Source organism: Carassius gibelio, chromosome A1 (genome assembly GCF_023724105.1).
Source record: "Carassius gibelio isolate Cgi1373 ecotype wild population from Czech Republic chromosome A1, carGib1.2-hapl.c, whole genome shotgun sequence".
NCBI classification, from domain to species: domain Eukaryota; kingdom Metazoa; phylum Chordata; class Actinopteri; order Cypriniformes; family Cyprinidae; genus Carassius; species Carassius gibelio.
In genome coordinates this window covers 7,151,531-7,174,425 of record NC_068371.1, presented here as the reverse complement: position 1 = coordinate 7,174,425, position 22,895 = coordinate 7,151,531, and the positions used below count along the sequence as shown (strand labels likewise).

At 37.3% G+C, this 22,895-nt stretch overlaps 1 protein-coding gene across 5 annotated transcripts; it reads right to left on the bottom strand.

Annotated features, from left to right (window-relative positions):
• Positions 1 to 234: 234 nt before the first annotated feature.
• elf2b (E74-like factor 2b (ets domain transcription factor)) lies at positions 235 to 21,191 on the bottom strand. 5 transcript variants are annotated; one of them, XM_052577414.1, is made up of 9 exons: positions 20,852 to 21,191; positions 11,082 to 11,201; positions 10,106 to 10,310; positions 3,851 to 3,961; positions 3,579 to 3,755; positions 3,378 to 3,458; positions 2,521 to 2,710; positions 2,016 to 2,378; positions 235 to 1,939 (listed from the first exon to the last, which is right to left on the bottom strand). In XM_052577414.1, exons 2-9 carry the CDS (start codon positions 11,154 to 11,156, stop codon positions 1,267 to 1,269), a joined length of 1,875 nt encoding a protein of 624 aa, XP_052433374.1. In that variant the 5' UTR covers positions 11,157 to 11,201; positions 20,852 to 21,191; the 3' UTR covers positions 235 to 1,266. The 5 variants fall into 5 exon arrangements, with proteins under 5 accessions (XP_052433374.1, XP_052433384.1, XP_052433369.1 ...); XM_052577424.1 differs by lacking the exon at positions 20,852 to 21,191 and adding an exon at positions 17,711 to 17,867; XM_052577409.1 differs by lacking the exon at positions 20,852 to 21,191 and adding an exon at positions 12,712 to 13,187.
• Between the last annotated feature and the right edge of the window lie 1,704 nt (positions 21,192 to 22,895).

Here is a 22,895-nt window from a genome sequence, read left to right as displayed (position 1 = left end):
CTGTGTTTTACTGTGCAGGTTTAGTGGAAAAACATGGGTAATTCCCACTTAGTTTTTTAATCTAGTTTTACTTCAAATACCTCACATCCGGTCTGGTGGTTGCATACAGTCTAGCCGTAAATTGTCAACACACCTAAAGCTCAAATCTATCATTCGTCAGATATGAAATGGCAAGCTAAAATGCAACAAAGAGCTCTGTAGCTGACAGGAGTATCAATAACACCACCACACAAATTCAGGAATATTTTTTGTATTTGAGTAAAATCTACTTGAGTACACTTTGGAACAAGAGTACAACAAAATAGAACATACTTCAAATGTTGAATATACAAACTAGATTATTCTTAACACAAACATATTGTTCTCCCTCTTTACGACTAATAAAAAGCAGAAGAAAACAAGAAATGTAAGAAATGTATTCGCAGCGAGGATGCATGCTGCCAAATTGACCTTTTGTCTCTCATTGTTTTGACAAACTGGCATCATTACGGGCTTTGGATCTGGATTTGAGAACACATAAATGGTATAGCCATTTTTTGTTTGTCTTGCAGATGATTGAGACGCCAATGCACAAAATACTTTGCCAATAATACTTTGCTTGGTACTGTGTGTGAGAAAGAAAAAAACAACAACTTCAAAACATGAGCTTAACACAAAAGCTTAATAAGCTTGACTTGAAAAATGAAAAAAAAAAAAAAAAAATTCTAAGGCTCCATTGTTTATAAATTCAGTAAACTGTATAATTCATATATACAATGTCCATTTCTTCCCTTAGTAGAACACGTTCGTGTGAAACAGGGGCACTCACAGTGATTATCAGAAGAATCTTGCTGGTTTTGCCTTGCAATTTTAATGTAAAAAAAAAAAAAAAAAAAGGAAAAAAGACTTTATACAAGATATAAAAAGTTGAATTTATCCTCCCTCAAAAGTTCACATACTTGACTAGTTCAACTACTCTCTCCTTAGTGTTCTGCTTAGCTGTTAGTAGTGTCAAAGTAAGATTAAAAAGAAGGGGAAAAAAGGGAGAAGTGTAGTGTTCTTTACATTGGTCCCTTTAACAACTCATTATTGAAATGACGGACAACCAGATTTAATCCACATGATGTGAGAATTGTGGTGTGTGTGTATATGTGTGTGTATATATATATATATATAAAAAATGAAACCACACTGAAACTGTACAAGTCAACAAATCTCCAATTTGTACTCCAGAATGTGACTGAAGAGTATCTGGGGAATAGAAGTTCATGACTGACGAGGCGCTCTTCAGCTCTCTGCTTCGGAGTGTGGTTTTGAACCTTCTTCTATCACCACTGCTGCGTCCTGTGTTGGACTGTTCTGCTCAGGCTGTTTGGCCGAAGTGCTGTCGGGTTTCAACTCTGAGGTCTGAGCTCCGCTTTTTGCTTTTGGAGAAAGCTGACTCTGATGAATCTGGATCTGAACAGGAACTGATGCTGGAGTAGATGCCGTCTGGACGGAGACTGGGACTTGAGTTTGCGTCTGGATTGAAACGGGGACCTGCGTCTTTGCCTGAGCTGGACTCTGTTGGGCCGGAACTGCCAATCTGACCACCTGCGTCCCCGGTGCCACAGACACGGGCGTAAGGGCTCGGACGGCGAGGGGGGTGCCCATCAGATTGATGCCTGTTGGCGTGCCCGGTTTGGTCTGTAGCTGGCACTGCGTGAGCTGGGTTGCGGGGATGGTGATTATCTTGGCGAGCTGGACTGTGATCTTGTCACCGTTCTCGGCTGTGGCGGGAACCATCGTTGGCATGGTCTGGAATAGGACTTTGGGCGCGTTCGCACCAGTTGCTGAGCCGGTGTTGGTCGGTGCTGTGGTGAAGAGCGAAGGGTTTGCAGACTGCACAGCCACAGTGGAGATCTTCTGTCCTAAGGAGTTTGTCATGACGACTGGCACTTGCATAGCAACCCGCACAGTCCTGGACAAAAGATCATGTTTTAAAATAATGCCGAAAAATCTATTTTTTTTTTTTATACACATTTAAGTCTGGTTACCTGGGTGCATTGGCATTGGGGATAAAGGTGGCATGGGATGGCTGTGATGGATCGGTGGACGTGGAGACCGTTACAATGCGCTGAACAGGAGTTGCATTGAGTGCAGCTTTAGCTTTTGGGGAGCCCTGATGGACCACAGTATTTCCGCCTCCTCTCAAGATGGCAGTGGTTTTGGAGAGGTCAGCTGCCAATAGAGTGTCAGATGAGGGAGGAACACGCTCGTAGGTCTTCCCTCCGATCACCCCATCACCTGGGTCGCACTTATCGTCATCGATGATGACAATGTCTTTAGGCATTTCCTTGAACTGATACACCAACCTTTGACCCTCTACTTTAGCCAAGATACCTCTCTGATAGTAATACCTGAGAGACAAACAAAGACAAATTAGAACAGAGAGATCAGTTCAGGAAGCCAGTTGCAACATATGGCATTCAAGTCATGCAAAAAGTGCTGGAAAAAGTCATCTTAAATGTGTTACGGTGTTAGCACACACATGCTCCTCACCTGAGCGCTCTGCCCATGGTTTCATAGTTCATGTCTGGCTTGTTCTTGTGTTTGCCCCAGAGCTTTGACACTGCTTTAGAGTCCACCAGCTTGAAGATGCCCTTCTCCCTCTGTGTCCACTTGATGTATCTGGGACAGGTGTTCTTATCCTGCAGCAGGTCCAACAGGAACTCCCACAGGTATGTACTTCCTTTAAGAAAACACAAATATCAAGCATAAGTTAAGCATAATTTAAGTAATGTTTCAACATTAATAGCTTACTGACAGAGCAAAACACAACTGATAACTGAACTAATTTTCATTTCAAAAATAAATAATATTGGGGTGGATCTTACAAATCCCATCCAAAACGTCTCCATCATTATATGCACATAATATCAAAAAGGTTGATTATGATTTTTTTCTTTTAAAGAAGTCTCTTATGCTCATTGTGACTTTATATATAAAAATACAGTAAAAACAGATATTAAAAATATGAAAATATTTTAAAATAATGGTTTTGTGTGTTAATTATCTTAATTATTTTTTTAATCGGTGGTGCTTTTAAGATATTTCTGATTAACAGAATTTAAAGTGTAACATTTAATGCATCCTTGATAAATAAAGTAATAATATCCTCTCAAAAATCTTAATTACCCACATTAAATGCTAATGTAATCATACTTAATTATAAACTGTACATTTAGTACATTTGTTGCAATGCCAAATCTCCCAAAATTCATTCAACAATGAATACTATAATGAGGAATATGATATTAGTCGCTTCGTTTTATGCAAATGTATCAAATACGAGCCAGATTTTTCATTCACCCACTAAGCATATCATATACATATAGCACTGAATTTATGGGACATACCTTTCCCTTCTCTGGACTTCTTCTTGATGCCCAGCTCTGGAGATCCATTTGAAATGTGATGGGGTTTGGGTTTTCGCCCAGCTGAATGGATGAAACATATAAAGAACAGTTAAGATAAAGTCAATTAAATAAATGTTAAGTAAATATATATATATATAAAAAAGCCAAACTTATATAAACTTTTCACAATAATGTTCTCACATTTTCTTCTCTTAGTGGGTTCCGTCTCCAAAATCTCAGGTTCCTGAAGAAGCGTAACCACCTCCATGGGCTCTGAATCCTCTGTGCTGACCTCCACCACTGTCTCGGTCAGAACGTCAGGTCGCATGGCAGCATGCAGGAACTCGGACGTGTTGACACATGGAGGCACAAACGCCTCTACAAAAGAGAAAAGAACAAAATCTTAGAAATGATGTACTCCTCTCTGTGTGGCTATCTACAGTCTTATTTTGTGATGTGAAAGCAGTGCTCACCTGGGCTCCGGTCTCCACGCAAGCTGGAGGGAGAGTCCATGTGCAGAAGAGCTTCAGCAGCCTCAATGGTTTTATCTGAGCACTGTACAGAGCCATGAACTGATGCTTCCACTGCAACAGACAGAACACACACACACACATAAATAATCAATTATCTTGTGATTTTTTTTTTCTCTCTCTCAAGGAAAAACTGAATTTTCAGAAACAGAAACATTTTGTAACATTAGAAATGTATTTAATGCCATTATTGATAAATTCAATTTGCCTTTGCTAAATAAGTTTATTGCTTTTTAAAAAAAGCTATTTTTGAACAGTAGTGTAATTGACAAATCGAATATTTGTACACTGAGCTGCCAATAGAGGGTGCTATCGGGTGGAAAACGTGCATTCAGGGTTACTCGATATCATACCCAAAACTCACACAATTTTCACAAAATAAGTGACATCATGTTTTGTGCATGAGAGACAATGGGAAAACTGTTCCAGCAATTGATATAAACCAAAAACAAGATGTTCACAGAAAACAGATGAACAGATTTGTATTAAATATATTTGAAATTAATATTTTTTGCTCTTGAAAAGTCTTTGTTGAATAAGTTTAACTGATGACATCCACTTCTCATGGAGGCTAAATAAAATATGTGACTGACACTTTTATATAGTACTTCTAAGAGCTTTAAAAACCCGACAGTTAACCTGACAGTTAGAAGAGAAGTTAAAACTGACAGCAATTTGCAGTGACAACGTGAATAGAAGTTTATTTTTTATTTAAGACTTGAGATGAGTGATGGACAATGCAAGTTGAGCACTGAGAACGAGTGTTTTGAATGAATAAATAAAACTATCACTAGTGAGTGTGAGAGGACATATAAAATATAAATCCCATAAGGACCTATTGATTCAACAGTGCAAGCTACGAACAGTAGACTACTTAAGATTCTGCCTTTGGACCTAAAAAGATCCAGAGGTGTCATACCTGAAACCAGTCTTCTCAAAGCCCAATTAGTGTGCTCTAAGACAGTTTGGATAAAAGCAACTGCTAACAGACAAGTCACTTCCTTGGACGCTCTTATTTAGAAACAGGTGCAGAGAGGCTGATCTCAGACAAGCAGTTCATGTATATGTAGGACAGCACCTCCAGCCCTGCTCCCTTTGACGTTAACATCTAGAGCCACTAGCACCTGTGCCAGTCTATCCAAACCGTCGCTGAACTCCCATTACAACCTGAGCCTGCCCATGTTTGGCTATGTGTGTCTGTTGCTGCACACGGGGCTATCTTTAGGCAGTCTCACTCATAAACATACACACAGTGTCCTCTAGAATGGGTGACCCATCATGCATTTACTTCCTGTATTCTGAAAGATCTGTCCTTGGAGACAGGACACAAGTCAAAGTCTAGTTATTAACCTAAAATTATGTTTACAAGACTACACTGAAAAGTAGACTTTTTACGGAAAATTAATATAAATTAGAAAAAATAAATAAAGTGGCACCTATTCTTTGAAAATATTGTACTACACGTATTATACATATTTTATCCTTTGTAGATATACTTTTAAAAGAAAAGCATGTGGGAAAATATATAACAATCTATATATTTACTCACTCTCATGTTGCACTATGCCACATTATTTTTGTAAGAACAAGAAGGTGATGAATGTTAGCCATTTTTTGTTTATTATTTAAAAAAATAAACAAACAAATAAATAATAAAGCTTTAAAAATGTAATCGAGAAAGTCAGTCACACTCTGTTTAAAAAAAAAAATAAGCAAAAAATACAACACGTGCTTTATGTCTATAAGAACAAGGAATTATGATTCACTTAAAATGTTCATAAAATACTAGAAAAGCTGCCAAATAGCGAACCACGTAATTGTTATTCTTCATATAATAATAAATAAATTACTATCAACAACAACTCAGCCAATCGTAAACAAATGACACATGAGACTGAATAGTGTGGTACTATTTTCCTGTCGCTAAAATAGCGGTCCACAAGAAAGTAGTGCTGTCCCTCCGCACTTCCGTGTTTACAGTCGTCAGAGCTTTCCCTCCAGTTCTTTCTGAAGACGCTCTCTGAGCTTCCTGCCACTCAATCCCCGCCCCGAATCTGATTGGCGGCTTTTCTGATCAACGCCCCGAGAAGCAGGCAAGATGATTGGTCAGGTGTAGCATTTCGAACGCGAAGCGAATACTATTGGACGACAAGTGCTGTCACTCAAACTTTTGCCAGCCCAGAGGAATAACAATGCTTCCGCCATCAAATTACCTCTAAAATCTAAAAATTTACAGGAAAAAGTCAAAATATCCACTCGACGCATTTAGTGTCATTAAATGTTAAGCTTCGTGAGCAACATTTAACGCTTAGTCATTTCTTTAAACTCCACTTTGTCGTTAGCGCTAAAATTTGCAGAGAGCAGAGCGACCACGTTTAACGTAAGATAACGGGACATCTGCGACATGAAGCAAACATGGATTTTATTACTTAAACTCAATATTGTTTACACACTTATCTTAACACCATAAATAAATTAAAACTGAAGTTATAATGTAGTGGCTCTGCGTTAATCTTTTCCTCCGATATGCCACATTTCCTTTGACGATGTGACATCAAATAAAGCATTCCTCTAACATAAAAGCTCTCAGACGCTATTTTATTAAGACAACAATACAGTCAACATATGACCTAAAATTCACATTTTATTATGCTGTATTTAAGAGTTAAAACTAAAACTCAGTGCCCTTCCGACTCCAGACAGCGTGGCAAAGACGTAGGAAAGACAACATCTCTCCCACTTCCTGGTTTCAGAGCCGCGCACCACCTCCAGAGAAACCCGTTATTCTAATACACTCCACATTTAAAACGCCCTCAGAGCCGCGCAAACTCAACACTGTGCACGCTGGGCACGCGCAACACAACAAACACACCTTCGTGCTACTTTTCAGCACTCCAAGAAAGCAGATAAGAAAATTAAGCAACGCCATGCAGGTTGCCATCCAAGGTGATCACTTCCTGAAATGCCCTCCATTACTTTCCAGCACAACTTCACGGATCTCAGCGCTGCGGCGCGCACTGCACTGCTGAGCCCCAAACACACCAACGCTGGCGAAGCTGAACACGCGCTTTGGTCTTTTTACCTGCTCGGATAAGTAGATCGAGCTGGTTAGCAGGTCCCTCATACAGCGACGTCGCCATGTTTCGTCCAGAGGTGCAGATTCACATTGACTCGCATTGAAAGCGTTTACAGACGCATGACTCGCATATCACTCCGCCTCCACAGGAAATCTCCACAAACTCAACAGCGCACAGATCCTTCCGCGCCAAACACAGGAAATCCTATGCGCTCTCTGTTTTACGTTCTAATTACGTCAACAGCATTTTCCCAAAAATACTTTAAATCTAAAAAAAGGGCATAGTAACAAACAAAGCACATACGTATTACAATTATATATATATATATATATATATATATATATATATATATATATATATATATATATATATATATATATAATCCACAAATTCAAATCAGTGAAAGTAACTTCTCAAGTTTCATTGCTTCGTATTTCATCTAGAGAGACATTTTTAGTTAAATATTATTAAACATCTTTAGGGTTTAAAGCAGTTTCAGCTCTGATAAAAAAATGATCTAAAAATATATCAATAATTAAAAATAACTATTCTGAATAGACTGTGATATTATTTTATATTTTATTCTTATCTAGTACGACATTCTTTATGAAATGTTCTTAAACATCATATTGTCTTAAGCATTTTTAAACGGTTATCTCAATGTATCTGGGCAAATAATAAAGGGGCAGGGTATTATGATGTCACGTGACACTCCTAAGTACTTAGTATAATAAGTATAAGGACCTTATAAATACTGACATTACAAGTGACTTCTAAGTATCGACATTATGAGTATTATAAGATGCATTGACCAAATCCTTCGCAACACTTCAAAAAATGTCCAAAAGAGGGCGGTATAGACCCTTTTTTGTTTTGTGGTGAACGGTCTCTTTAAAGCTTTAAAGTGACAATCTCTGATACATCAGTAAAATATAATTATTATAACAGAGCAGTTTGATCAGAAATTGGCTGTAAAAAAAAAAAACTGAAGTGTAGCCCTGTTTGTGATAGTAACTGTAACCAAAACAAGAAAGCTATCTTTGGGCCACATGGTTGCAGAATCATGCTTCTGTAGTTACCCTCTGAAATGATTAGTCACTAAATTTTCCATATATCCCAGCCCATAGGGACAGTTTTCTATATAAAACATATAAAAACAAATAGTCTGCAAGCACCAAAATAACCAGGGTATATAACCACTATCATAACTGAAGACATAAGAAAGCATTGTTCAACTATTATAGTCAACTCTCTCTGCAGGATTTAATAATCATCAGTTCACTCAAAGTATTTTAGCTGGACGATAAAAGTTTACAAATACATTATGCTTGATACAAGTCATATGTTTCTCAAACAGTGGCTTCATAAAGTCTCTCTGCCAAAATCAGCTGCTGGATGGATGGATGCAATCAGGAATAAAGAGCATTTTGTTCAAGTGAACAAAAGCACGATACTGCGGTAAAGTGTGTGCAAAGGGTTTTCCTGCAATTATAATGGTGAATTCAATCTAGATGTGCTTTGAATAGCTAGAAGTTAACGTATAATGAATTATGCCAACACGACAGGCATATGATCAGTTAAGCACACACAAAAAAAAACAGTACACAAATCAAGTACTTGAGTTACGTACAGATATGTATAATAAAATATTACTCCAGTAAAAGTACTCCTTTTTCAATTTTACTCAAGTGAAAGTACAAAAGTAATCTATTTTATATGTACTTTAAAAAGTACAGAATGATAGATTTTGCAATTTTATATAGGCTAGGCTACATAATTTAATTTTATATTAGTACATATTTTTATAATCCTACTACTCAAAATACCTGGGATTTTTTAGATATATTTTTGTTGTTGAAAAGAGTAATGTTCACTGTGAAGCTTACACTGCGATGTACCTAAAAGAAAACAGTTGACCGTCTGATTTTCAACAGTAAGAAAAAAAGTGTTTTAAAGTTTGTTTTGCAGAACATCACGGTTATATATATATGACTTAAGAATAAGGCCTGAAGTTAGGAAGAACATTTTAAGGACAATATAATTATATTTTCATAATGATTTGTTTTCTTCTTAAACCTTGTCTATGGTATAAAAAACACTCCTGATCAAACTTCCCACGTTGAAAATGACTGTAGATTCCATGTTCTGAATATCACATCCTTTCTTTTTCCCCCAGATGTAATCTATCTAGGTGGCTGAATAACAATATTTGGAAAATGACCTCAGCTTTTCACCAGCAAGCTTGTTAGCTGGACAGTTAGCATCAGCTAACAATATTTACTTATTTCCTATATGGTTATGAATAAGCATTCATATATGTCTACTCGGCTAGTTAATCCAAACAATATAAACATTTATACTGTTGATAAACAATATAAAAGTGACGTCACATAGGGCACGCAGTTCTTACTTGTGAATTCAGTTCACTGGAGACTCGCACTAAACAGTTAACTTGAATCAGTGAGTCGTCGACTCTAGAACAGCTGCAATTGGATCATTCTAATTCAGAAACGAATCATTTGGTGCGATTTGCGATCCAGTTTAAAAGGTTAATTGATAGGACTCAGAAACCGCTTCTGCATGTCGGAGCATGTGATATAGGCCTATTATAAGGAATAATGGTATGTTTTATAAAATGTAGTGAAGTAAAAAGTAGGATCCTATGCTTTGGAATGTAGTTAAGTAAACATTACTCAAAATAAAACTACTCCAGTAAAGAAAATTTTCCTTAAGTACAGTAACGAAGTAAGGCTACTCTGTTACAGTCCACCACTGCGGAGGACACAGACTGAGCTGATGCAGAGAAAGTGCACAATCCAATTTGATCTTAACATTTGACAAGCTTCATAGTAAGGCCTAAAAATGGCAAGACATCGTTTATAGTTTTGTTTTCCAGTAGTTTAAGTGTCTAGGCCCGTCATATGCTCTGACTGAAAGGCTGTGTGCACCGCTGACAGAGACACAGGCTAACGTTACTCACGCTGTTCAATGTGTTTGAGATCTGCAATCTTCCTAAATGTATAACTTATATTTCACAGGTATATTCTCCATCTGTAAATGTTAGAAAGCCATGGAAATATTTACATTTGTCTGTCAAAAGTGCATGAGCTTGTGTTCTTACCTGTCTCCAACGATTCTGTCTCCACCTCCTGCTCCTCAGCCACTCCCTGCATCAGGTAGGTCTCATCATCGTACACCAGAACCTGAGCAGCGAAGCCCTGCTCCAAACGCGCACTGGGAACCGGCTCCACGATCACCGCAGGGTACTCCGCCTCTCCTTCCACCTCACCCTCAATTTCTCCCTCAACCTCATACACATCCTCCTCCTAGACAGAAAACAGAGTTTCCGTGAACAAGAAAAAAAAAAACATAAAATAAACCTTTCATTATCCAAAAACATTCACCATTTAAAAAAACAAAAACAAAAAAAGGTTTCAAGAGTTGCTGTAAAGTTTTACTGCACTATAAAGAACAACAGTTTGGACAGTTCTACTAAACTCTAAAGGGCCACACAAAACAAGAACAATAACTATATATTTAGTGTCAACACAAATAAATGATAACCTTCTGTTTATTATAAGCACATGCTGCAGATTCGCTGGCAATATTTTTTTATTTTCTCTAGATGGAAAAATATTTTTTCCTGAAAGTGTTTCCAATTGGTACTCTGCAGGGAGTTTGATTGACAGGCCATCTGTGACCAATCATTACGCAGAATCTGCCATTTAGTCCGACAAACAAACCAGACAGGAGAGTCAATCAACGTCGGTGGACTTGAACTTGGAAAATGCTTTGTACTGACGTCTTTCCATGGTTTCCATCTTTAGATGTTCATTCATGTTTATTTTTATGCTACAACTAGTGAAGAGGAAGAGATCATCAGTTCACTTGCTGTTTGAACTGAGGTACGGTGATCTGTCACGACACGATAAAGAGCCACCAAACAGTGTTTATTGCTTGAATTTCTTACAAATAGTCATCTTATTTTTTTAAAGTATCGACTGTATCAGGTTTATATTAATGCCAGTAATCAAAAATGAGCCATTTTATGGTTAGACTAGCAGCAACCTAATCTAAAGCTAAAAAAAATATCTTACCAGTATATGGTCATCCACTGCAGTAACATACTCCACCACTGCTCCTCCACTGTCTACTAGCACCACGGACGTCATCACTCATACCCCACACTCTGCTGCCCCCCGTGGCAAACTCCAGGACTGCAGTTGGACAGCAGGACAAGAGACAAAAGACATGAAGTGAAAAAAAGATCATTAGCACTGCAAAGAAACAACATCTCAAACATTTAAGAACCTCTCTTGTAGAGCCAAAGCGACCTGCTCTCCAGTTCTCTTAGCCCGGCTCAACAGGAAACTCCCTCTTGCTAAGAAACAGGACATCAAAACAGGAAGCCTGCCTGTCAAACACTGAAGCCATGGCAACAAACAACATGCTTTGGTTTGTGAAGTTCAAATGAAAATTATTACAGCTGCTAAACAGTGGAAGATCAAAAGTCCTTCTCAATACATTTCTGTAAAAAGAAAGACTGGGAGAGAAACAAGAAGCATCAGCGGCTCAGTCTAGCAGCTGAATTATTGAGTGACTTTGCAACGACACTCCAGACAGCTAAAGTGACAGAGCGGAGCGATACACTGCTAACATCCACATGCTCAAACCACTGAAAACGAAAGGGATGTTTCAACAAAAATTGAAAATCCTCTCATTATTTACTCAACTCTTATTTCTTTCCAAACCTGTGTGATAGGGCTACAGGATAAATAACATGTGATATTTAATGTGCATCTTCTCAGTAAAGCCAGTTCTGTAATCAGCGATAAATCTCCATCACCTGCGCGCTTTCACATGGAGCAGCATTTACAGTTTTAAACTGGTTTAAATCTCATTTGTGTTCTTTGCTGAATTCAAGTGCTTCACACTTGATGTCTCAGCGCTGTTTAGTGTGGGGTGACCGAGACTTATCAACGAGTAAACGCATCTGAGCTCTAGTGAGCTCGTGCTAAACTTTTAAACTTTGAGCCGAATGGATAAATGCTCTACTTGGCACGGTTCAAATGCATAGCGCTGTCTCATTCTGCTTTTGGTGCATAACCATTATATCAAAAAATTTTTACAAACTCTTGTCAAGGTATTTGTATAAGATATTTGAAGAATTATTGTTATCATTTTAACATCCAGTCCAACATTACTCTTAAGTAAATTAAAGAATTTTCTGAAAAAGAAAAAAGAAACTGTCTTCATGGCACCACAGATGTTTGCTTATCCTTTTCTAGAGAATGCCATATGAACAGACACTGAAAACTATTGAAGTGCTCTAATAAATTCCCTGCCCAATTGCCACGGTAACACATCACAAGGTCTGCAGGGATGAAGAGGGGTGTGACGACTAAACTTGACGCACACACACACACACACACACACACACTTCCTCATAGATGCATCTGGATCATGTTATCCGCAAATCACCAAATGACAAGTTTCTTTCAGCTTCCCTATTAAAGGCTTCCCCATAACTGCTGCTAAAGAACAACATATCCTGTATTTTCAGCTCAATAAATAAACAGAAACCATAGAGAATTTCTGCATAACCCACAACAACTCTTTGGCTGAATGGCATCATGAGTGTACAATCACTTGACGTTTCAATTCAACACAAGCTATGTAATTAGATCGCATCAAGGAAGTTCAAGCAGTAACTCATCTGTTGCCAACCTATTGTTCCTGGTGCAGCTGTGGAATTCCACTGTGTTCCCCTTCCATTGCAAGACGAATTCCAATTCCCACGGTCCACTCCTTGTCCTTGCGAAATCTCCACATTCCAAAAAACTGACTCCAGAGAAGACCTTCCCCACAGCAGCATCAGGGAAAGACTGAGTAAGCACCGAATGAGAGAAGTGCACGTAGTCTGCACCGTAGAGTTGTTGCACACTATTGCTTTCATTTCCTGTTTTGTCGTCCACACCTGTTTATCTACGTCTTTTTTTCTTTAATGGCTCTGAATCTTTCCTTTCTCAGTCTTTCTCTCTATCATGCTCACATCTCAAGGGTGAGGCAGCGTTCGTAAGTTCGACTCAGCATTCTGTGAGGCAGGATCACATGGTCGGAGCTTTCCAAACAGGCGTCACATGACCAGGGCACAACGCTGCTTTTGTGTCCTCAACAGACTCTTCAGTGATGCAACGTCCCACCTTCAGAAACACACACACATGCAATGGATGCCAAAATCAAGCCTCCACCCAACAGCTCTCCAGATGCAACAAATTAATCTTCAGTGAGAATCTACTGGCCTGAGCTTTCTGTCAAACACATCACCCAAAAGACCACTTCTGTTTCTACTAGATTCAGTTCAGTTCTGTAGCCTTCTTCTGCATTTCAAGGATATTTCATCATACAGGCCTATATATAGAAAACAACAAATTTTTTCATGGAACACGTAAGAAGATATTTTAAAGAATGTTTATGCTGCTCTTAAAGCATGAAATACAAGCATTCAGTAACAAAGGCCTTTCAAGTTTTATAAAGGTATGACTTGTGCACTATATTCAAAGTCTTCTAAAGGCTTTTGAGAGGAACAAACTGTAATTGTTTTATTTCAACATCATCACATGATCATAATGAAATTTATCATTAAATAGATTATTTAGCTGTTAGAAAAGTATACATTATAACATAAATCAACCATTTGATAAACAATGTCAAATATGCAGATTACTAATATTCTGTAACAATTTATTGATCTAACATCTCAACAGCTTTAAAACCATTGTCTGGAACAGTGATGTATGAACATTCTACGGATGCACCGGTTGACCGGCCATAAATCGGAAACCGGCCGTTTTTTTGCTTAAAATACGCGATCGGCAATCTAAAAGCCTATTAAATACCAAATAAACATCTTTTTTTCTGCACACTTTCCTTCTTTCTTATTTGTTGCTTAAAGATAATGAAAAAATCAGAAATCGGTATCAGAATCGGCCAGTTTGTTTGCAAAAAAATCGGTATCGGAATCGTCCATGAAAAATCATGATCGTGCATCCCTAGAACATTCTGCCCAAAATCTCCTTTCACCTGTCCACATGTAAATCATACAGCTCAATAATAGCACGAAGGTTTGCAAATTATGAGTTTTTTTTCGATTAATCGACACCAATAGCTGAACTATCTGCAAAAATCCATGCCGATAGTTTTTTGGGTTGTGTTCATTGCTGGAGTGGCTGAGAAGGTCAGAGAGAACGTTTGAAAATGGCCTCTAGAGGGGGAAATCACTGACACCATCCTGCCGCGCCACAGAGGACCATTCACAGCTTTCCATTAAATTACTTTATATTTGTACCAAATCGATGTTAATGTACATAATGACAACTGTTTTAGACAGCTGCTTGAATTGTGCTTTTGCCCGGTGTTTGACTATAGTAGTGTTCTAAAATAGAAGCAACTAAAGTGTAAGAGTATTCATACAATCTTCATATATGTCATTTCAATGCTATGGCCTTTAATATTTGAAGATGACTTTAAATATTAAGCATGACTGTTAAAAGGAAATGTTAGCACTTTACAATAAGACTCAATTTGTTACATTAACAAAGGCTGATAAAAGATGTTTTGTTCTTTGTTCATGTTATTTCAACATTTACTAATACATTTTTCAAATTTAAAGTTGCTTCTGTTAACAATAGATAATAAACTATGAACTAACTTTAATGATCAATATATAATTAATATTATTTTTTTTTTATTCATTAACAAAGTATGGTTCAGCAATGTTTTTAATAGTAAAGCACAATTTTAGGTTTCGTTCAGTATTCATTTGAAAAACTATCGGTCGATTAATCTCTAACAGTCAGTGTAGCTATCGATATCTGTAAAATCCACTATTGGTCGACCTCTAGAGCAAATAATGACAGAATTGGTATTATTGATAGAACTCTTCATTTAATATTCACTAAATCTAGCAACAAACTACTTCTAGGACAAATATGTATATTAGTAAAACTGATATGTTGGTTCGTTTTTTACATAATGAGCCAGTCACACAAAACTGCAGATGGCAAACAGGGGAAACTGTGCATGAGTCAGTGGGGGTCAAATATTTGAGCCAAACACAGACCAAATGTTGACTGACCTTGTATAAAATTGTTTCACAAAGCCGACAAATTGTCCTGCGTTCAAACACAGCTATTTGATGACTAAAAATGAAATGGTAGGTTTCATGGTCAGCCTCCCACAGTCCACCACAGCAGTGCACAGAATTTAAATAAAAATCCAGAATTGAATATGATTTAATAAAACACTAGATCACTAGAAAGTTATCTGGAATGTCCAACTCCTCGTGAGTCATTATTGTGACAAAACATAAAAAATTAAACATTGTGGACATTCAAGAAAAAACATTAAAATTTAAAATTAAATCAATAATGAAGAAATAGAACATGGATGGCACAGCTATAAAACTATCGTAGTCCATGCCAATTTAAACTGAATGGGAACAAAGGCTTTACATTTATTAATTCTGGGTGCAAAGAACATTGAACCTCACCTCACTTGATTATCTCGGAGCATCTGGAAAAGCAAGGAAAACCAGTCTGATTCGGTTATAATTTTTAAGTCAACATGAAATCCAAATGTTTACCCTATTTACTTTCTTGTTACAAAACCTTGATGTTTTCAGAGCATTTGAGAAAGTCAATTTTAGTTATTATACATGTTGCTTCCATGAAAACATAATTTGTAATCTGATATGACTATTTGCATTTAAACATCATCCTATGATTAAGTCCAAGGCTACGTCTACATTAATCCGGATTAGGGCTGTAGCTATCGAATATTTTAGAAATAGAGTATTCCATCGATTAATCGAGTAATCGGATAAAAAGTGTTTTTGCTTAATTAAAGTGCAATATTAATTATGCAAAAGAAAATAAGACTCCTGGGTCTCTTAAAATGAACAACTAAGTTTCCTTTTTTTTTTTTTTTAAATGCATAGAATGCAATGCATACATCAAAAATAAACATGTAATTAGTACCCATTGTTTCTCTGTCTGTACTTGTACTTTGAACAATGACAATAAAGTTGAGAGATGAATTAAGTGCATTTAAGTGCCATTCAGTTGGGGTTTTATTAAAGCATTTTCTGAGATGCACATTAAACATTAAACACGTAAAACATTCATTTAATTTATCTTTTAATTATTGAAAATTAACTTAACTTTTTGGTACTAACCAGCAATAACTAAACTAAACCGGACTTTTACTTTGACGGGCTGACGTATACTTTACAGTTCTGTGTATGTGATGTGATGCTAGTTTCACTCAAGTCAAACGGTCAAATGCTCATGAAGTGACTGTCAGACCAGCGAAAGAACCTGACGTGAGATTTAAAATAAATTAAAAGAGGCTTCGAGACAGAGGTATTAGCTTCGATAATTTTTTGTAATCGAGTTACTCGAGGAATCCTTTCAGCCCTAAAACGGATGCATTTGAAAATGGTGTTTTTGGTTTAAAACAATCTTTAATGCAGTTCTTCTGACAGGATTATTTTATATACGAAAAGAACCCACCATTCACTGACACATCCAGGTCGCACATACTAAACTGCCCTCATGTTTTGCCGCAAATAGCAATTGCGAGAAAATTTGTTTTCACCTTGGCAGGACTGTGATATGAAGAGTGTACAAAGTAACACATCTGTGGCAATAGTGTGAAAGTGCATATCACAATAACGTGTACAATACCAGTTAGTGTTGGGCGATATGGTAATTTTTCAAATCGCCATATCGTCAGCCCGTGAGAACCACTATGGATGATAGTTTGTTCTGCCTGCTTTGTTATTATTTTGTCTTTATTTGTAACGCCAAGAAAGAGTTAATCTCTCTTGTATGAGAAGAGTGCGTTGCCGTGTACCAGCCATTAAATGTGTGGGACACCAACTCCTCGTTTTCTATCTCTTTCATTTCATGGATTTAACGAGTTATCCGAGTCAAAGCGGACAACTTCACCGAATACAGGCTCTAATCCTCTTACGCTCGCATCCTCCTGGGCTCGCGGTGTGTGTGTGTAATGCGGTGCTGAAGTGAAATAGCTGGGCAGTTTGATAGCTGAATTATAATAAGCCGCCCAATAAAAATTATTTATTATTATTATCTAATACATTAATTGGAAAATGAGCCCACTATCGTCTTGATTATCGACAGAGAAATCTGCTTATATCGATATCTCTGACTATCATCGATACACAATACTATCATCTAACGGCACAACCCTAATACCAGTATAAACACCGATATTTTGGTATTATATGCATCACATGACTAAAACTGTCATCATTTTCAAAAGCCACGGTTTTCATAGTCCACACTACAATGCAAAAATGCAGTTTTTCAAATGTATCCACTTTGGAGACCGTTTTCAAAAAGCTCTGTTTTCCTTGACTGAAAACGCTGTCTCCGTGTGGAGAGAAAAAGATGCTTTTTCAAATAAAAAAGTATTTGTGTGTACAAGGCCCAAGTCAGTTTAGTGCAGGGATAGGCAACATCAATCCTGGAGTGCCGCTGTCCCACAGAGTTTAGCTCTAACACTAATCAAACACACCTGAACAAGCTAATCAAGGTCTTCAGAATTACTTACAAAGTTGCCTACCCCTGGTTTAGTGGAACAAACACTAAGGACTTTAGAAAAAATGCACAATTCAATGAAAGCACAAACGGAAGCTCACCTGGGTGTTCAATCAAAAACCATGCAACGTCTGAATACAGGACATAATCCATCACACGGAAATGTGCTTTTACGCCCCCCCTTATATGAATGAATCTCTCCAGCCTTTGACCTGTCCATGCATGCTCATTTATCTCAATAACCCATCTTTTATCTGCTTTAAGAATATTTATCATTGTATTGTTATATGGAAGCACACATGTAGGAGATGTAATTCCTTATGTAGAGAATAAATCTATTCCAGGTCCTGCACCTTTCCCCGACCTTATCGGTTGAAATCAGCAACTGCTGATTAGGTTGATCAAAGTCCGCTGTTGTTGACTTCAGCACTTCCCTCCACTCTCAGCAGCCTAAATCAGGGGTTTTCAATATTTTAAATACCACTAATTTGACCATCCTTGTGTGAGCGGCATCCATCTAAATATCCAAATCTTCGTATTAAGATTTCATATATATTAATATAGTTTAATATAGTAAAATTGTTAAAAAAATGTGTCTTAAACATTACTTGGTAAATATTTAGGTTATTTAGTTTATTAAGTTGCCTTGTAACTTTTTTTCCCCCATTCATCATAGTACTGTATTTATTTACTCATTTAATTAGATCTTATTTTTATTCAGCATTTATTCATTTATTTTAATCTAACATTTATTATTTGCACAATGTATTTTAATCTAATGTTTATTCATTTATTTTAATAGAATATTTTTAAACATTCAAAGAGCCACACAGATGGGAAATCAAAAATTACCTGTATTACAGTGTATGATGTAGCTGTCCATCAGTGTAAACAATGTGCAAAGTAATTAAACCAAAAAGTACACGATTTATAAAGTTATTGGCTTCTAAAGTAAGGAGTCGACTCTGAATCGCTGAAACGAGTCGTTATAGATTTCAAATATTTTGCCCATCTCTATGCACTTTGCATAATAATCTCCGCCTACCGTCTTGGGAGAAACGGAACTCTGACCTGCCCCACCCCCCCACACAGACGCTCTGGTTGGTGTGATAGCATCATGTCGAGGAGACAGCGTGTTTTTAATTGTAAAGGCATGTTTGTTTTATTTTCACTGCCAAAGAATGAAAATCAGAAGAACCAATGGCTAAAATTCATTTTTACCACAATACCAGAGCAGTACAACAAATCCTTGTTGTGTTCACAACATTTCACTGATGACTGCTTTTCTAATCTCGGTGAGTACAAGGCGGGATTTTCAAAGCGTTTGGCCATAAAAGATGGTTCATTACCAACTTTATTTAGACCAACAAGCATCTCTGAATCACAACGCGAAGTATGATTATGAAGTTATGTGTTTGTTTTCTCCCGAGCGTCTTATCAGTATGTGTGCTGTCTGCGCTGATCTTCATTTACAAACACGTCATTAAAATTAAGTGTAACTCCGTGAATACTCAATGAAGAGACATGAGAGAGATATCTATAAAAAGCTTGACATGTCTACTTTAAAACTAAACAAGTGCTGCCGAAAACAGATATTCTGTGATAAAGTAATCCATATGAAAACAACGCGATGTCTGTTTTTCATGTTTCCCTTCATTATATCTAATGTGACCACGCCCCCCCACCCCCCCCCCCGTTGAATACACCCACACAGAAGAAAAAGCAGCAGAGACTGTTACAGTTTTTTATTTTACTGTTTGCTTCGCGGTGAGAGGAATAAGACATAATTCACTTAAAACAGATGCTAACGCATTGTTAACCGTGAAGTTGTGTGCGGAACAACCAATCAAAACTATGTCAGTTGACCAATCAGAACACAGTATGCTACCGAAAGGTGGGGTTTAAGGAAACTGAATCTTTTGAACAGCTTCGTGCGAACCGTTTGGGGATCTCTGAGAATTGAGGTAATTTTAAAATGATATTTTGACAAAATGACAATGTTTTTTAACCTTGGATGAATTTAAACCTAATGTACAGGACTTTTAAACAGTGACAGGAGGCTTAGAATTTTAATCTTACTGGCTCTTTAATGCAATCTAAATATTGATTATTTTAATCTTATTTTTATTCATTACAGTACCATTTATTTATTCATTTACTCATTTCCTTTAACCTAATTTTTCTAATTTACTCATTATTATAAGGATTATTTAATAATTTCTTTATTTTCTCCTAATTTTAAATATAATGTTTATTAATTCATTTTAAACTTATTTTAATCTTTTTTTCCCCTATCCATCACAGAACTAAATTTAATCTTTCTATTTATTGTTTTTCTGACAAATTTTCTATAGACCCTCAGCACTTATCTGCCACCCCTTGGGGGACCCCGAGCCACAGTTTAAAAACCCCTGGTCTAAATGTAACTAAAGATCAGTCAAGATTAACTAACATCATGCCTTGCCAAGGGAACTGATCCAACCCTATGAAAACACAAAAGCAATGCCTTACATATGAGATCTTACCAGAGGCATGCACTTTACTGTAACACTGTTCGCTGTTACATGCCAACAAATACAATCCTGGCATTTACCATGAGAGTGCGTGTAAAAACCACTGTTTACGCCAGTGACTACAACAAAGCCCAGATCCTGCTGTACTCTCTCCAAATAAGTGGGCGTTACAATATAAACACTGAAGGAAATACCACACACCAATGTTATCTCGGTTCCTTAAATGGGAAAGCATCATTTTAAATATCCATGTGCTCTTTAAAGGAAAAACAGCTTTCCTCGGGCATAAACCATGTGAACAGTGAAGCATCACTGACATTATTGCAAGAACATCAAACAAGCGATATATTTCAAAGCTAAATTCACATATGCTAGTTTGATTTTAAACACGTTACTTCCATATAGGTTGATGTTAATAGAAAATAAGGAAAAGCGAACAGCGAATCGTAAATGTTTATTATAGTTGTCAACTCTTTGCCAGCATTTAGCTTAGCCAGCCAGCAAATACGGCACAGAGGAGTTCACAACACAACAAATATAGACACTTATAACCAGATAAACGATAAAGCATGTGACTACATATTGGAGTTACTCTATACTGTAAATCGAAACTAAAAAGCACCGTAAAGTACCCCATTGGCTACGTTACACAGAGCTAAGCTAATATAACCGCATAGTCCCTTTCAATGTTTCTTCGTGGTATGGAATACACAAAAGTAGATTTCTTACCTTGAAATGCTGATTTTCCAAATGAAACCCACACTCTGTGCTTGTTTGATTTACACAAGCTTAAGAAACGCTGAGATTTTGGTGGCTGTGGTGGGTAAGAGTCCGTCAGACTGTGGCTGCTAGCGGCTAAGCGCTAACCCACCGATCATCACATACACTGATAATCACAAACATACACAGTGAACTACACTAACTGATGGACCGCTGACACAAGACCAAGACCACTAACGTTAGTCCAAGTCAACTCAGTCCTTTACAATGCTCGAGCAGAGAGGACATGGGGGGATGTGTTTGCAGACAGTAAATCCATGTCAGAGTCTTGATGTAGCAGAATGACAACGAACGAGAGAGAGAGAGAGAGAGCGAGAGAGAGCGAGAGAGAGAGAGAGAGAAAGAGAGAGAGAGAGAGAGAGAGAGAGAGAGAGAGAGAGAGAGAGAGAGAGAGAGAGACATTGTGCAACAGCGACACCAGCAGGTAAAGTTTTCCCGCGGGATTGGAAACAAAATCACTATTAAAAAAATGTCAGAGGGAGTGGGCGGGACCGGGAGTCGTAATAACACTTTGATCCCAAATTTTATACACAAATATAGCCTACCTTTTAAATAAATAAACTATAAACTGTTGAACCATTATTATATTATTATTATTTTAATTTTGAATTCAATTCAAATAGTCATGTCTCTTTATGCACTCCTCATTGTTTAAAATGGCTTTCAGTTCAATAAAATAACAAAATACTACATTTTGGATTTTTATTCAACTAAAGTGGGCATACATCACAATAGCAGATAATAAATATATTAATCTTCATGTTCTCGTTTTATTGGACAAATAATTACTTGGTAATTTTATGTTTTTCTTGTATAATGACAAAAAAAAATACATGTAGCGCCACCTGCTGTTTGACTTCTGATATAATTAAATACATACAATCATACACAATTTCTATTGTACCAATTATATCAATGTCAAACACAAATTATTTTATGTAAAAAAAAAATTAGTTTGACACCCCTGTTCTAAATAATTTGTTGTGACATCACAAGTAGAACGCCATTAATAGTGGGTGAAACCCTCTCATGCTCAAAGTGAGTCACTAGACTTCATATGGGATTGAACAAATGGAGACCTCCACTCATCACAGCATCTGAAACAATGGGAGGCTGCTTTACATCTCCTGCTGGTGAAAGTTTTCCCGTAAGCATATACGTGCCATTTAGGAGAGACACCTCAATATTTTGTATCCCCAAATCCCTCATTAACATGACACAAAACCTTTGATATTCAACATAATACAGTGTCACTAATTTCAAGAGACACCAAATTTACACAAAACTGCCTTAAGTAGCTAAGTCTCACAAACATTGTTTTTAAGATTATGTTTTTTAAAATTGCTTAGAATTTCTGAAACTACAGCTCCTCTTTACTACACTCATACACACATAACTACAAACATCGCTTTCAAAAGTAAGTTTTTTAGTTCTTATAAAAAAAATTGTATTTTTGCATAGTAAATACACACAATCATCAAATGATAAGCCATATACACACCAAATTGAAAGTGAGTGAAGTGAAGTGACATTCAGCCAAGTATGGTGACCCATACTCAGAATTTGTGCTCTGCATTTAACCCATCCGAACTGCACACACACAGAGCAGTGAACACACACACACTGTGAGCACACACCCGGAGCAGTGGGCAGCCATTTATGCTGCGGCGCCCGGGGAGCAGTTGGGGGTTCAGTGCCTTGCTCAAGGGCACCTAAGTCGTGGTATTGAAGGTGGAGAGAGAGCTGTTCATGCACTACCCCCACCCACAATTCCGTCCGGCCCGAAACTTGAACCCACAACCCTTCGATTGGGAGTCCAACCCTCTAACCATTAGGCCACGACTTCCCCAAAAAAAAAAAAAAAAAATTGTAAACGGACTGCATTTATATAGCGCTTTCAACAGACCACATGGCCATCCAAAGCACTTTACAAGTTGCCTCACATTCACCCACTCATTCATTCACCGACTGCGGTGTCAGCCATGGAAGGCCC

What these genes read in the sequence shown, in the direction of transcription:
- elf2b (XM_052577414.1), bottom strand. Translation starts at nt 11,156, where the DNA reads ATGACGTCCGTGGTGCTAGTAGACAGTGGAGGAGCAGTGGTGGAGTAT. An exon ending in GCGTGGAGACCGGAGCCCAG is followed by an intron (nt 3,756 to 3,850) that starts GTGAGCACTGCT and finishes TCTCTTTTGTAG; the next exon opens with AGGCGTTTGTGCCTCCATGT. An exon ending in ACCCACTAAGAGAAGAAAAT is followed by an intron (nt 3,459 to 3,578) that starts GTGAGAACATTA and finishes TCATCCATTCAG; the next exon opens with CTGGGCGAAAACCCAAACCC.